A 16,660-nucleotide genomic window follows, 5' to 3' on the forward strand; every position below is an offset into this window, starting at 1 on the left:
GACGTCCCGGACGGAGACCCTGAGGACCTCCGGAGACCCTCCACACTTTACATTATGGTTTCTAGGGGGACAAGGGTGCTTGTTAGGGTGATAGCACACCAATCCTGGCATCTCGGGTTTTACTACAAGGATGATGATTGGCTCATAAAAGGGAGGGAGGGAGGGATGTAAGGGTTCCTCATACAAGGACAATGATTGGCTCCTCTAATTGGGACACTATTTAAGAAGTAAGTCCAGGTGTTTTCAGGGTGGAGGAGCTGAAGGTCGCTGCACTTTAACGTTTATTTCTCTGAAGATTTAGCAACATTGGTATTTGGTGATAAATATATATATATTTATTTGATTCTGCTTCCTTTACATTTCATTCTATAATTGTGTCAGACTATTGAATCTGTTAAATCATTTAAAGGTTTTATCTTTGGTGTAGGAGCTCATTTTTCATCACATGCTTTTATTTATCATGTACTTATTTATTCAAATACAGAATAAAAATATCTTATATTATACCAAACTACGTTCAGAGCTCTTCTTTAAATTTATTTGAATCCTTTTTTAGATAAATTCAAATCAGAACTTCTCTTCAGAATTGGCACAAAGTAAAAAAGAAAGAAAGAACATTTTAAAAAGAAAAAAAAGAAAAAGTTAAAATTAAAAAGGAAAAAAGAAAGAAAATTTAAAAGAAAGAAAAAAAAAAGAAAAGACAAAAGAAAAAAAAGAAAAAAATTAAAAAAGAAAGAAAAAAGAAAAAAAAGAAAAAATTGAAAAAGAAAAAAGAAAGACAAAATTAAAAAAGAAAGAAAAAATTTAAAAAGAAAAAATTCAAAAGGAAAAAGGAAAAAAAAAGAAAGACAAAAGAAAGAAAGAAGAATTTAATAAAGAAGGAAAAAATTTTAAAAAAGAAAAAATTTAAAATGAAAGGAAAATTTAAAAAGGAAAAAGGAAAGAAAAAAAGAAAAAAGAAAACAAAATAAGAAGAAAGACAGAAAGTTGCAAAATTACAAGCCGGAACTTTTTCTTCTAAATGTGCACAAATTCCCACAGACACTCTAAACTCTTGTAGAAAAGCCTCCCAGAGGAGCGGACGATAATAAATCTACGAGGTTCATGTAATCTGTATCGCCTCAGATTCTCCACTAGGTGTCACTATTTCACCCCCGTGTTAAACCCCGGTGTTACTCAGGCTGCAGGTATTTAGCAGAACATCATGATTAGCTGCCCGGTTAAATTTTTTAAACACACACACACAAACATCACGCTGGTACTGGGATCCTGTGCCAACTATTCCAGTAATGGTGTCGCCCGTCACGTCACTAAAGCACCGGGACACTGACAGCAACAACAGTCTCACATCGTCTTAGTCGTCTCTCCTGCACTGACGAGCTTCCCGCGGTCCGTCTCACCTCCCGACAGAAGACTCAGGTACGTCCAAGAAATCTTCTTACTGGTTTTATCTATTTTTTATTTTTTATTGGATGCCTGATGAATCACGACTCTGGGGGGTGGGGGTGTGTGTGGGGGGTGGGGGTGTGTGTGGGGGGTAGATAGAAAGAAAAAAGGGAATACAGACAGGAAGAAAAAAAGTGCGTCTGGGCACTGATGTTGATGTTCCGGGTTGACTCCAGAGCTCTTCTGAGCGTTTCTTCATGTCTATATAGAATCGCTTTGTGCACTTGGAACTGGTGTCCCAAGTTGGTGTTACACAGACAGAAAAAAAGAAACAGACAGAAAGAAAAAAGGGAAGACAGACAGGAAGAAAAAAACAAAGAAAGAATGAAAGGCAGACAGAAACAAACACAGATAGGCAGACAGACAGAAAGAAAGACAGACAGAAAAGAAATGAAACACAGACAGACAGAAAGGAAAAAAGACAGACAGACAAAAAGAAAGACAGACAGACAGAATCACAGACAGAATCAGACAGAATCATAGACAGAAATACAGACAGACAGACAGACAGAAAAAAGTAACAAAGAAAGAAACACAGAGACAGACAGACAGACAGACAGACAGACAGACAGACAGACAGAAAGAAAAAAAAAGAAAAAAAGAAAAAAAAGAAAGACAGACAGACAGACAAAGAGAGACAGACAGAAAGAGACAGACTAAAAGACAGACAAAAAAGAAACAAACAAACAAAGACAGATAGACTGATAGACAGATAGACAGACAGAAAGAAACACAGACAGAAATACAGACAGAAAGAGACACAGACTAAAATGATGCTTAATGGATGCCTGATTAACCACGACTCCAGGGGGGGGGGGGAGAAAGACAGACAGACAGAAAGAAAATAACAACAGACAGACAGAAAGAAGGACAGACAAAAAGAAAGACAGACAGAGAGACAGAAAGAAAGACAAAAGGGGTGCGGACCCAACCAGAGGTGGAGGTCCAGCCTAGGGGTCAGTCCTCAAGAGTGACTGAGGTGCTTCAGAGTGAGGTTTCTTACACCGCGTTCGGGCCGGCCGCTCAGCCTCAGGTGATCCAGCAGCAGGGTACGGCCACGGTGGTCCAGCAACGACTTCAGCAAACCATGGTCCAGCAGCAAGTTGGAGCCGCCATGATCCAGTCAGAGCTGCCATGGTCCAGCAGCAAGTTGGAGCCGCCATGGTCCAGCAGAGAGTCGTGCCCTCTGTGGTCCAGCAGAGAGTCGGAGCTGCCATGGTCCAGCAGCAAGTTGGAGCTGCCATGGTCCAGCAGCAAGTTGGAGCCGCCATGGTCCAGCAGAGAGTCGTGCCCACTGTGGTCCAGCAGAGAGTCGGAGCTGCCATGGTCCAGCAGCAAGTTGGAGCTGCCATGGTCCAGCAGCAAGTTGGAGCTGCCATGGTCCAGCAGAGAGTTGGAGCCATCGTGGTCCAGCAGCAAGTAGGAGCCGCCATGGTCCAGCAGAGAGTCGGAGCTGCCATGGTCCAGTAGCAAGTTGGAGCTGCCATGGTCCAGCAGAGAGTCGTGCCCACTGTGGTCCAGCAGAGAGTCGGAGCCATCATGGTCCAGCAGCAAGTCGGAGCTGCCATGGTCCAGCAGCAAGTTGAAGCCGCCATGGTCCAGCTGCAAATTGGAGCCGCCATGGTCCAGCAGAGAGTTGTGCCCACTGTGGTCCAGCAGAGAGTTGGAGCCGCCATGGTCCAGCAGAGAGTCGTGCCCACTGTGGTCCAGCAGAGAGTCGGAGCTGCCATGGTCCAGCAGCAAGTTGGAGCTGCCATGGTCCAGCAGAGAGTCGTGCCCACTGTGGTCCAGCAGCAAGTCGGAGCCACCGTGGTCCAGCAGCAATTGACGGCCACCGTGGTCCAGCAGCCAGCGAGCACCATCGGTGAGTGTCCGACACCCTTCCGACGGAACGTCTATCGTTCATACCAAGATCCAAATTTTTCCCTTTGATCTCTTCACAGTTTATCGCCGCCTTTGATCTTTCGTCTTTGATCTCTCGACCCTCGGAGTGACCGCCCGACCCGATGGGAACGACACCGCGACCCAGGCTAGTTATCCATCAGTACTGGAAGTCCTCGACATACCAACCTTCAAAGACGAGAACGTCGTTGTTTATTCGTTATAAAAAAAGAGCGGGAAATTTATTACATTGGCGCCCAACTGGCACCAATCAACAAGAGCCGCTTGTAAAGGTGTTTTCTTCTGTACGATTAGCTGTAGGTACGTTTTCCATTGGCGGGTTGGCGGGTTGGCGGGAGGAGGGTCGTCAGCTGACGCGTTTGTTTAGCGTAGCCTAAGCTAGCTAAAATATGCTATGCAGGATTTACGGTATCATTTAATTTTGCCTATTTGATTAGTGGGTTTGAATGCATAGTGTCCCAACTTTTTCTGATTCAGGTTGCTTTTATATCTCTATGCTAATAAAGAATTAATTCCTTTAATCATTTTATAATGTTCGGTGTGTAACGATGTCCGATATTATTGGGACGTGTGTGAGATTTGATCTGTAATGAATATTAACATTAAAATCTAATCAAATAAATCGACGTTGTCGAGTGTTTGTTTACATTTTTACCACACACGTCCACGATACGCTCGTACCAGCATGAACACTTCATACCAGCAGCCGCTCAGACTGGTTCCTGGACAGAAGATAACGATCCGTGAGCGGCCAGGCGTAACCGCTAACATCGAGATCCTATCGCTCACGTACGACCACGAGTATCGGCTAACAGGTAATAAATCAACAGTTCAGGCTTGTGTAAGTGTAAAACATCCAGCGAGCGGCAGTTCGGCGCAGAAACGCCTCGCTGACGAGAAGTCAGAGGAGAGCAGCATGAAAATCAGGAGTCAGAGGGGGAGAGGGTCGAATCCCACACTTACTTCACAACCTCATTGACTATTTTTTGTTCTGTATTCAACTCCACAGTCATGGAGAGGAAAATGAGCATTATTTTAGTCTTTAAATGTTTTTGCTTTAGATTTGATTTTTTTTGTACTTTATTTTTGAATCTTTTTTTACTTTATTTTTTAATTTTCGTTTATATAGTTTATTCTTATATATTCTTATATAGTTTTTCATATTTGAGTTTATTTAATGTTTTTTTATTTTATATTTGACCTTCATTACTTTATATTATTTTTTTATTTTTTTTATTTTATATTTATTTTTTACTTATTATTAGAATTTTTTACTTTATATTGAAATTGTTTGCTTTATTTTTATATTTTACTTAGAATTTATTTTTTAACTTAATATTAGATTTTTTTTCACTTTATATTAGATTTTGTTTACTGACTTTTTGTTTATTGTTTTTTAGTTATATTTATTTTTAACTTTATATTTATTTTTAACTTTATATTTATTTTTTACTTTATGTTAGACTTTTGTTACTTTACATTTAATGTTTTCACTTTATATTTGATTCTTTTATTTTATATATTTTTTGTTATATTAGAATCTTTTTTACTTTATTTTTATTTTTTTTACTTCATACTGAAATTGTTTGCTTTATATTTATTTTTTACTTAAAACTTTGTATTTGATTTTTTTTTAACTTTATATTAGATTTTGTTTACTGACTGTTTATTGATGTTTTAGTTGTATTTATTTTTTCACTTTATATTTTAATGTTTATATTTTATTTTCTTTATTTTACATTTATTTTTTACTTAATATTTGATTTTTTGATTTTATTTTTAATTGTTTTACTTTATATTAGATTTGTTTTGTTTGTTTATATTTGCAGGTTAAAATCTTAAATATTAATTTAAATATAAAAATATTAATTTTATTTCACATTTTGCAAATTTAGTATGAAATTGTTTACGATCATTTTTTATAATCATTTAAATTAATCTAAGTGATTAGAACACACTTTTGTCCTCAGGCAGATTATTTTATTACCGCTTTATCCTGGTCAGGGTCGCAGTGGGTCTGATTCGTTGGGCGACGGTCATCGAAGCCGGGTCCTTCTTGCTGTGAGTGAGACAAAATGATGGAATACATCAGCCTGCGGTCACACGAGATGCTGATGGAAAAACTGTAAGAGTGACCAGGGACGCAGGTGATCCCTGACCCACAGTGGGCAGCAAACTGCCTCATATCATTAAAACACTTTATAATGACGTCAAACCACATATAATTAAAGGCATGAGGAAGTGTTTCTGTTATTTTGTCCACCTGCAGAAGCGAACACGTCCGAGAATGGGTGTGGTTTTAAATCTGCTCTTTTATTTCACACCCCCAGTCCGTCCGTCAGCTCTTTCGGTTCGTCCTGTTAAAGCCGGGATGATTTTACAGCTCCAGTTTATTCTGCATTTAAACCTCCACCACACTTCAGCTCTGCGCAGGTAAGTGTGTGTGTGTGTGTGTGTGTGTGTGTGTGTGAGTGTGAGTGTGTGTGTGTATAAATGAAATGAAACCGTAATTAAATCATTTTCACTTGATGACAGATTTAATAATACAGACGGTGCCAAAAAAAATATGGACACACTTTAATCCGTGATCGTCCTGGTTTAACAGCCCTGGATTCTAACAACGGGGGGCATTAAGGACGTGGTGTGACTTTTTTTGGGCCCTCTGCGCTCGGACTAGCACTAAAACAGAGCGACCTGTGTGTGATCTTCTGAGAACGTCTAAGAACAAGACTGTAAAAAATAAAAAGTTGAGCAAACTTAAAAATGTCTGGCAACCAGCTGCCAACCAACTTCAGGCATTCCTAGTTGTTCTAACTTATTTTCTTTAGTTACCCTGTAAGTTCTTAAATATTTTAATATTTTAAGTTAAAAGTTATTATTTAATTTCTTTTTTATATTAAATGTTTTGTATTTATTATTTAGCTTTTTATTTATATATTTTTTTATTTTATATTTAATGTTTTACTTTACATTTGAGTGTTTTATTTCATTTTATATATGTTTTATTTTATATTTATTTTTTGTATTTAATATTTTTTAATTTAATATTATTTTTTACTTTACATTTGAGTGTTTTTATGGAATTTTTTATTTCTTTTTTTATATTAAATGTTTTGTATTTAATATTTAATTTTTTTATATAAATTTTTTTATATATTTAATTTTTTACTTTATATTTAAATGTTTTTATTTAATATTTTTTTTTTGTACTTTATATTTTATTTTTTACTTTATATTTAAATGTTTATTTAATATTTGAATTTTTTATTTTATATTAAATTGTTTGTATTTATTATTTAATTTTTTACTTTATATTTAAATGTTTTTTATTTCATATTTGATGTCTTTACTTTATATTTAATTTAATTTTACTTTTTATTCAATGCTTTAATATATTTTTTATAATTATTTAAATGAATCCTCAGGCAGATTATTTACATTCATTCATTCATTGTCTGTGTTATTACCACTTTATCCTGGTCAGGGTCACGGTGGGCCTGAATCACTGAGCGACAGGTCGGGGGACACCCTGGACAGGTCAGGCGTCATGGAAGTGGTGGACGTGCAGATGATCAACATCACGGATTTGGGTGAGCCCGGGCCGTTACAAGCGCCGATGTACCAGGTGCCCCAGGTGGTCAGCATCAACCCCAACCAGGTGGTCATGGAGCCAGTGCTGCCGAGCAGTAGTTACAGCACTGTGTGCTTCGAACCCACGGCACCGCCCGCGGTCATCCCGGCTCCACAGGGCATACCGGTCGCGGGCCCGCCGGCACCCATGGGTAAGGAGCGCGACACTGTAAAAAATGATGTGTTATTTTTACTTTAAAATATAGTGCAACACTTTTTTTACAAAAAACTTTAAAATGTTAGTACTAAAAAATCTGATTTTCACTCTTGACATAAAAAATGTGTTTCTCCAGTTAAGCTGTCAAATGTCAGAAAACGGGCGTGGCAGGTAGGCGGATGTGCATGTCCAAAAATTGTATGTATGACGAAGTGTTATCAATAGGCTGGACGATTTAGAGTCGGAACAGAGTTGATATCTCAAACTTTCAAAAAATGAATGGAAGTGAATGAGGCGAATAAACGGGCGTGGCGGGCGGGCGGGCGGGCGGGCGGGTGTGCGTCTCCAAAGATTTTATCCATGTTGCGGTGTCATCGATGGGCCGGACGATTTAGAGTTGGAACGGTGTCGATATTTTGAAAGTTCTGGATGAAAAAAGCCAGACAATCTGGCCAGAAAAACGGGCGTGGCGGGCGGACGGGGGTTCGAATCCCCATGCTGTATCCAAGTCGGGGTGTCATTAATGGGCTTTACGATGTAGAGTTGGAACGTGAGTTGGAACGTTGGAACATGATCCATCCCTGATTTATTAGCAGCGCTCCAGAGTCCAACAGTGGCGTGCTCGCAGCCTCACAATAATAAACCAACAGTTTAGGGAAGGGCCTTGAGCCGACGTTCTTCCCTGTGTCCGACAGTCCAGCAGCCCATGAGGAGCACGGCCGCCCGGACGAGGTGCAACGTCTGCCAGCAGGAGGTCGTCACCGTGACCAAACCGGTGAACGGGATCCTGGTCTGGATCCTCTTCGCAGTGCTGCTGTTCTGCTTGTGAGATACTTCACACACACACACACACACACACACACACACACCCCGTCTAACCCCGTTGTTGTTTTTTGTGCCCCGCAGTCTGTGGCCCTTGTGTTTGATTCCGTTCTGCATTAAGGCGTGTAAGGACGTGGAGCACAGCTGCCCCAACTGCAGGAACGTCCTGTACGTCTATAAGCGCATGTGACGCAGGGACGACGCCGGAGACTCCATCCTCATCATCATCATCATCATCCCTCTGTTAGAGTCTGATTTACTGTTTTATAATCGTGTCCTGTTTCATTTGATGCTCCAATAAAAATATAAGAAGAAGAAGAAGAAGAACCTTTATTGTCATTATACTTGCATACAACGAAATTTAGTTTGACCCTCTCCGAATGATAAAAAGAAGAAGCAAAAGTATTTACATAAGCATATGGATATTTACATTTACATTTACATTTACATTTTCTGCATTTAGCAGACGCTCTTATCCAGAGCGACTTACAGAAGTGCTTCCATAGTAAACATTTCATTTCTCAAGTTTTAGTAAACAACAGTCGAAGAACACGAATCTGCTAAAACCTGTTAGAACCAAAGTGGGGTTTTTTTTATAGAAAAAATTTTAATAAATAAGTGCAAGTCAGCTTAAGTGTTTAGTAAAGAGGTGATGAAGGTTTTTCATCGTTTTTTTAAAGACAGCGAGAGACTCAGATGTTCGGACAGACAGAGGAAGCTCGTTCCACCACCTGGGTGCTAGAACAGAGAAGAGCCTTGATGCTCGTCTTCCTTTAGTCCTGGGTGCTGACCAGTGAAGGTCAGTAACTCTAATCAGTTACTCTAATCTGACCGCATTTTTCAGTAACGAGTAATCTAACGCGTTACTATTTCCAATCCGGTAATCAGATTAAAGGTACTTATCCAAGTTACTGTGCGTTACTATTTTTGTCATTTTCCTTAGTGAAAAGATATACAGTATATTTGCTTTCTTCTTGCGTCTCGGGGAGTGACGTCTGGCGTATGCGACAGTTAAGTCGCGGGCTGCGTCCGGAATCGGTTACTTACAGAGTGTGCACTAGATTGGAGGAAGTGTGCACTACTCGGCCAACGCCGAGTGATGACGTGGGGACGTGATGACGTAATATCACCATGGTTACAGACTCATTACAAACCCCACTCGCCGAAATGTAGGATATTTATCGTCTTTTTGTTATTTACTTGTCTTTAAAAATGTTTTATTTTATTTATCTTGCTTACACTTGTGAACAGAGGACTCCGTTTTCCGCGTCTTTCTTGTTTCTTATTCCGCTTCAATCGCAGCTCCAGTTGCATTATGGGATACATTAGCGGACCACATTATATAACTAATAAAGTAACTTGTAATCTAACTTAGTTACTTTTAAAATCAAGTAATCCATAAAGTAACTAAGTTACTTTTTAAAGGAGTAATCAGTAATCAGATTACTTTTTCAAGGTAACTATGCCATCACTGGTGGTGACTCAAGTCGAGCGAGACTGGTGGCTCGGAGGTTGCTTGGTACAGAGCGGGGTTTGATTAGGCCTCGAAGGTAGCTTGGGGCTGGTCCATTTTTGGCTTTGTAGGCGAGCATCAGTGTTTTAAACTGAATGTGTGCAGCTACAGGAAGCCAGTGAAGAGAACGCAGCAGTTGGGTGATGTGGCAGTGTTTGGGCTGGTTAAAAACCAGACGGGCAGCTGCATTTTGAATTTTGAGCTGCAAGGGTTTAATCGTGGACATGGGAATCTCCCGCCAGGAGGGAGTTGCAGTCGTCCAACCGTGAGATTACAAGTGATTGCACCAGAATCTGAGCAGCTTCCCTGCAGAGAAATGGTCGAATCTTCCTGATGTTGTACAGGAGGAACCGGCACGATCTCGTCATGTTGGCTATGTAAGGAGAGATGGTCAGCTGGTTATCCAGGACGACACCAAGGCTTCTTACCTTATCAGATGGTCTGATCTGGGAGTCATCAAGAGAAATGAGAAGGTCCTGGGTTGGAGACTGATCTCCAGGAATGAGCAACAGCTCTGTCTTGCTGGGATTGAGTTTCAGATGATGAGCCGACATCCATTGTGAGATATCTCGCAGACATGCTGAGGTGCGAGCCGAGACTCGTGTGTCTGAAGGAGGAAATGACAGAACGAGCTGAGGGTCATCTGCATAGGAGTGGTAGGAGAAGCCATGGGAGGCTATGACCTCACCCAGAGAGCGGGTGTAGATAGAGAAAAGAAGTGGGCCAAGTACAGAGCCCTGAGGAACACCGGTTAAGAGAGTGCATGGGGGAGATATGGATCCCCTCCAGGACACTTGGTAAGAGCGCCCTTCCAGGTAGGAGGCCATCCATTGTCATGCCGAACCGGTTACTCCAAGGTTGGAGAGAGTGGACAAGAGAATGCTGTGATTCACTGTGTCGAAGGCTGCAGAGAGGTCAAGAAGAATGAGGACCGATGACAGTCTGGCTGCTTTGGCTGCATGAAGCTTCTCAGTAACAGCTACAAGTGCTGTTTCCATAGAATGCGCTGCCTTGAAGCCAGACTGGTACGGATCGTGAAGGTCATTTTGAGTAAGAAAGGCAGATAGTTGGTTATAGACAGCACGTTCAAGAATTTTGGATAGAAAAGAGAGGAGTGAGACTAATGGATGGATTTAAAAAGAGGCAAACATATTTACATAAGCATATGGATATTTAAGCATATGGATATTTAAGCATATGGATATTTAAAAAGAGGCAAACGTATTTACATAAGCATATGGATATTTAAGCATATGGATATTTAAGCATATGGATATTTAAGAAGAAGCAAACGTATTTACATAAGCATATGGATATTTACACAATAACCAGTATAATTTAAAGTATGGACTTCAAGATAAATAATAAAAGAAATGATGGGTGAATATGAATATATAAAGTGACCGTGCTATGTGGAGATTAGTGATGGGAATTTCGGCTCCTTTTAGAGAGCCGGTTCTTTCGGCTCCCAAGTGGCTCCTTAGATTTTTTTGTTGCTTAAATTAATTTATTACCAAATTACATGTCAAATGAATTACTAATGTAAAAAAAACATTGTATCAAATGTTTATTATTTAAATGGCTTTATTTATATACTCAACATGGAACAGAGTGCTCCAACAATAAATTATAAAATACAAAAACAAAGACCCATCTCAATTAGACAAAAAGATCTGATTGTGTATATTATTTATACGTTTGCATCTAGAGTGGGACGGCACGGTGGCTAAGTGGGTAGCACTGTCGCCTCACGGCAAGAAGGTCCTGGGTTCGATCCTTTCTGTGTGGAGTTTGCGTGTCTTTCCCGTGTCCGCGTGGGTTTCCTCCGGGTGCTCCGGTTTTCACCCACAGTCCAAAGACATGCAAGTGAGGTGAATGTTCCTGTCATGAATGTAACCAAAGTGTAAAACGTGACGTTAAAATCCTAATAAACAAAACAAAATAAACAAGCATCTAGAGTGAAACAACACAACATCAACGAAGCATCACTCACACTCAACAAAATATACATGAAAATGTGCAAAACAAAAAGAAAATCCAGGTGAAAGCATCCAGGTGACCAGTATTTGTAAGTATTTAGTGAAGATTGGCATTCAGAAAAACCAAGGAGCTCATCTTTGATGGCTTGATCCTGTTTCTCCTTTCTGTTATGATCTGCCCTGTTTAGGAAAAGATTCTCTCTGAGGGGACAGATACACAGTCTATGTGCCATCACACGTATAAGATGTGGATAGACTGAACACTTGGTCTCCCACCAGCTCAGTGGGTCTGCACTTCTCTGTAAAAGGGGCCAAACTTTACTATATTTCCTCTCACTCATTTTCTTCACCTTTCCAGCGTGTAATGTCTGGATGTGTAAAGCGCTGAGTTCTCTCTCCCTCTCTCTGTGTGTGTGTGTGTGTGTGTGTGTGTGTAACCCCTCCCCTCCTGCTCAGTGTAAACACACAAACGCCACCACGTATCTTGACCAATCACGTGCGATTGTGACAGAAAAAAAAAAAACCCAGAAAAAAACGAATCCTGTCGTTCACTTTAAAGAGCCGGCTCTTAGAGCCGGATCGTTCGCGACCGACCCATCACTAGTGGACCAGTTCAGTTTCAGAAATGATGATTTATGTTGAGTGAGAGAATGGTTGTATGAAGATGTGCAAATACGCAGTGTTCGAGTTCACAGTCTATGAGGTGCTGGGAGGGCTGATGGAGGCCACAGCTCTTGGGAAGAAGCTGTTCCTCAGTCTGTTCGTGTGTGCAGGAATAGCCCTGTACCGCCTCCCGGATGGTAACAGGGAAAACAGGGCGTGGTGCATCCTTACTGATGCTGCCGGCCTTGTTCTGTAGACGGCTGTTGTATACACTGTCCAAGTTGGGGAGTTCGGTCCCGATTATACGTTCCGCCGCTCTGACCGCCCGACGTAGGTCCATCCTCTCTGAGGCTGTGCAGCTGGAGAACCACACAGTCATGCAGTTGGAGAGGACGCTCCCGATGGTGCTGCGGTAGAAGTTCACCAGGAGTTTTTGAGGAAGCTGAGCTTGTTTTAGCTTCCTCGGGAAATACAGTCTTTGATGTGCTCTCATGTTCAGGTATGAGGTGTTCTGTGTCCATGTTAGATTGTTGGATATGTGGACCCCAAGGAATTTCACACTCTCCACACGTTCCACTACTTCTCCGGAGACGTGAAGGGGGTGATGGTCTGACCTCTTTGTTCTCCTGAAGTCCACGATGATCTTTTTTGTCTTGGAGGTGTTAAGTACTAGGTCATTGACTTTGCACCATTCACCCAGACGTTTCACCTCGTCCCTGTAGGCACGTCCATCACCATCTGTGATTAGGCCAACAACTGTGGTGTCGCCAGCCGATTTTATTATCGTGTTGGAGGTGTGGACTGGGGTGCGGTCGTGCGTGAACGGGGTGAAGAGCACGGGGCTCAGCGCGCAGCCCTGCTGGGTACCGGTGTTCAGGATCAGAATGGAGGAGGTGTGATGTCCTATCCTGACACGTTGTGGTCTGTCCGTGAGTAAAGTCCAAAACCCAGGAGCAGATGGAACTGTCCAGACCCAAGCACCCCAATTTCCTGACCAGTTTGTGAGGAATTACAGTGTTAAAAGCTGAGCTGAAGTCCATGAATAACATCCTCACGTACGCGTTGGACTGTTCCAGATGCGACAATGCCGTGTGAAGTGCCACCGAGACAGCATCTTCAGTGGATCTGTTTGTTCTATATGCAAACTGATGTTGGTCCAGATCCGGGGGTATGATGTCTCTGATGTACGAAAGAACCGGTCTCTCAAAGCACTTCATGACTACCGGTGTTAGTGCCACTGGTCGATAGTCATTAAGGCATTTCACTGCAGACTTTTTGGGGACTGGTATGACTGTGGAGGTTGGCACAGACCTTAAGTGTCCTTCCAGAAACTCCATCTGGGCCCGCTGCTTTGTTGGGGTCCACTCTCTGCAGAGTGGTTCTGACCTGATGACGCTTTAGAACCAGCATCTGCTCCTCAACAGGTGGTGTGATGTGAGAGGCAAGTCCGCTGTTTTGCTTGTCAAAGCGAGCGAAGAACTGATTTAACACATCAGGTAGACTGGTGTCGTTACTATCCTGGTCTTGTAGTCCGTCAGTGTTTTAATTCCGTTCCACATGCTGCGGGGGTTGTTGTTCTCCAAGTGCTCCTCAATACGCTGTTTGTATCTGCGTTTGGCCTTTTTTGAGGTTTCTTCGAGCTATCGGATAAGCATGTCTCTGTCCAGTCCTGACCGCTGTATCACGTCTTTTAATCGGAGCCTGTACGTCCCTGTTTAGCCATGGCTTCTGATTAGGAAACACTTTTATTGTTTTTGTTGTGAGAGCATTCTCAGTGCAGAAGTTTATGTACCCCATGACTGATGATGCATATTCCTCCAAATCTGCCCCCTGTGCAAACAAATCCCAGTCTGTGTTATCAAAACAGTTGTTTCCTCACTCCATACCTGCACGGTTTTGGAAAACTGTATACCGCCGTGATTATAACCGTGGTGAATTCCCTCGGAAGAATGAGCGGTCTGCATCGCAGTGTTAAAAACTCCAGATCCGGTGAGCAGTGTGTCGCTGTGATGTCCGTGTCTGTGCACCAGCTGTCGTGGACGTAGATGCACACACCTCCACCTTTGCGCTTCCCGGAGTCCTCTGTTCTATCCGCTCTGTAGACGGCCGGGAGGATAGCTCCAAGGGGCTCAGGTGAGCGAAGTATCTCCGGTGGAATATTTTCCGAATTAAAAGTGTACTCCTTGTACTGTTCACTGATGCAGATAAGCTCGAGTGTATGAGCAGCTCACTGCTACTGCTACATGTACTGACAAACATAAAACATGAAAAAAAAACAAAAAAACTACAAGGAAGGGAGAGCATCGAGCCGCTGCGTCTGCACGCGCCGCCATCCTTACTTGTTTGTCCTATTTGAGATAAATTCAAGAAAGAAAGAAAAATTTAAAAAGAAAAAAGAAAAAAAAAAAAGAAAAAAAAAAAAATTTAAAAAGAAAAAAGAATAAAAAAAATTAAAAAGGAAAAAAGAAAGAAAAAGAAAAAAAGAAAGAAATTTTTTTTTAAGAAAAAAAGAAAGACAAAATGAAAAAAGAAAGAAAAAAGAAGAAAAAAAATGAAAAAAGAAAGAAAAATGAAAAAAGAAAGAAAAATTTTAAAAATTAAAAAAGAAAGAAAAATGTTAAATATTAAAAAAGAAAGAAAAATGAAAAAAGAAAAAAGAACGAAAGAAAAAAGAAGAAAAACATTTTAAAAAGAAAGAACAATTTAATAAAGATGGAAAAAATTTAAAAAGAAAGAAAAAAGAAAAAAATGTAAAAAACAAAGAAAGAAAAAAAAAGTTGCAAAATTGCAAGCCGGAACGTTTTCTTCTACAACCCCAATTCCAATGAAGTTGGGACGTTGTGTAAAACATAAATAAAAACAGAATATGATGATTTGCAAATCCTTTTCAACCCATATTCAATTGAATCCACTACAAACACAAGATATTTAATGTTCAAATTGATACATTTTATTGTTTTTTTGCAAATATTCACTCATTTTGAATTTGATGCCTGCAACACGTTCCAAAGAAGTTGGGACGGGGCATGTTTACCACTGTGTTACATCACCTTTCCTTTTAACAACACTCAGTAAGCGTTCGGGAACTGAGGACACTAGTTGTTGAAGCTTTGTAGGTGGAATTCTTTCCCATTCTTGCTTGATGTACAACTTGAGTTGCTCAACAGTCCGGGGTCTCCGTCGTCGTATTTCGCGCTTCATAATGCGCCACACATTTTCAATGGGAGACAGGTCTGGACTGCAGGCAGGCCGGTCTAGTACCCGCACTCTTTTACTACGAAGCCACGCTGTTGTAACACGTGCAGAAGGTGGCTTGGCATCGTCTTGCTGAAATAAGCAGGGACGTCCCTGAAAAAGACGTTGCTTGGATGGCAGCATATGTTGCTCCAAAACCTGTATGTACCTTTCAGCGTTAATGGTGCCTTCACAGATGTGCAAGTTACCCATGCCATGGGCACTAACACACCCCCATACCATCAGAGATGTTTTGTGCTGATAACAATCCGGACAGTCCTTTTCCTCTTTGGCCCGGAGGACACGACGTCCATGATTTCCAAAAACAATTTGAAATGTGGACTCGTCAGACCACAGGACACTTTTTCATTTTGCATCGGTCCATCTCAGAAGAGCTCGGGCCCAGAGAAGCCGGCGGCGTTTCTGGGTGTTGTTGATATGTATGGCTTTGGCTTTGCATGGTAGAGTTTTAACTTGCACTTGTAGATGGAGCGACGAACTGTGTTCACTGACGATGGTTTTCTGAAGTGTTCCTGAACCCATGTGGTAATATCCGTTACAGAATGATGTCGGTTTTTAATGCAGTGCCGCCTGAGGGATCGAAGGTCACGGGCATTCAATGCTGGTTTTCGGGTTTGCCGCTTACTTGCACAGATTTCTCCAGATTCTCTGAATCTTTTGATGATATTATGGACTGTAGATGATGAAATCCCTAAATTCCTTGCAATTGCACGTTGAGAAACGTTGTTCTTAAACTGTTGGACTATTTGCTCACGCAGTTGTTCACAAAGTGGTGAACCTCGCCCCATCCTTGCTTGTGAACGACTGAGCCTTTCGGGGACGCTCCCTTTATACCCAATCATGACATTTACCTGTTTCCAATTAACCTGTTCACCTGTGGAAACAGGTGTTTCTTGAGCATTCCTCAACTTTCCCAGTCTTTTGTTGCCCCTGTCCCAACTGTTTTGGAACATGTTGCAGGCATCAAATTCAATTTGCAAAAAAAACAATAAAGTTTATCCGTTTGAACATTAAATAACTTGTCTCTGTAGTGTATTCAATTGAATATGGGTTGAAAAGGATTTGCAAATCATCGTATTCTGTTTTTATTTACGTTTTACACAACGTCCCAACGTCATTGGAATTGGGGTTGTAAATGTGCACAAATTCCCACAGACACTCTTGTAGAAAAGCCTCCCCAGTAGAGCGAACGGTAATAAATCTCTGATGTCCGACAGCTCGTCAGGTTCATGAGTTCTGCATCACCTCAGATTCTCCACTAGGTGTCACTATACTTCCCCCCTCCCCAGGGTTAAACTCTGGTGTTACTCAGGCTGCAGGTATGTAGCAGCACACGCTCCTCACAAACGTTCT

The 16,660-nt window shown here is 41.3% G+C and overlaps 1 protein-coding gene across 1 annotated transcript; it reads left to right on the top strand.

Annotated features, from left to right (window-relative positions):
* The first annotated feature begins 6,895 nt into the window (after positions 1 to 6,895).
* LOC134328486 (lipopolysaccharide-induced tumor necrosis factor-alpha factor homolog) lies at positions 6,896 to 8,178 on the top strand. The gene is made up of 3 exons (XM_063009578.1): positions 6,896 to 7,130; positions 7,831 to 7,960; positions 8,042 to 8,178. The coding sequence occupies exons 1-3, from the start codon at positions 6,896 to 6,898 to the stop codon at positions 8,145 to 8,147; spliced, it is 471 nt and encodes a 156-aa protein (XP_062865648.1). The 3' UTR covers positions 8,148 to 8,178.
* Positions 8,179 to 16,660: the final 8,482 nt, after the last annotated feature.

The sequence above is a fragment of the Trichomycterus rosablanca genome, chromosome 15 (assembly GCF_030014385.1).
Source record: "Trichomycterus rosablanca isolate fTriRos1 chromosome 15, fTriRos1.hap1, whole genome shotgun sequence".
Classification (NCBI taxonomy): Eukaryota; Metazoa; Chordata; class Actinopteri; order Siluriformes; family Trichomycteridae; genus Trichomycterus; species Trichomycterus rosablanca.

Excerpts from the sequence above, each read along its gene's own strand:
- LOC134328486 (XM_063009578.1), top strand. The coding sequence starts at position 6,896 with ATGGAAGTGGTGGACGTGCAGATGATCAACATCACGGATTTGGGTGAG. Across the intron at positions 7,131-7,830 it reads GGGCCCGCCGGCACCCATGG|TCCAGCAGCCCATGAGGAGC; the intron begins GTAAGGAGCGCG and ends TGTGTCCGACAG. Across the intron at positions 7,961-8,041 it reads GCAGTGCTGCTGTTCTGCTT|TCTGTGGCCCTTGTGTTTGA; the intron begins GTGAGATACTTC and ends TGTGCCCCGCAG.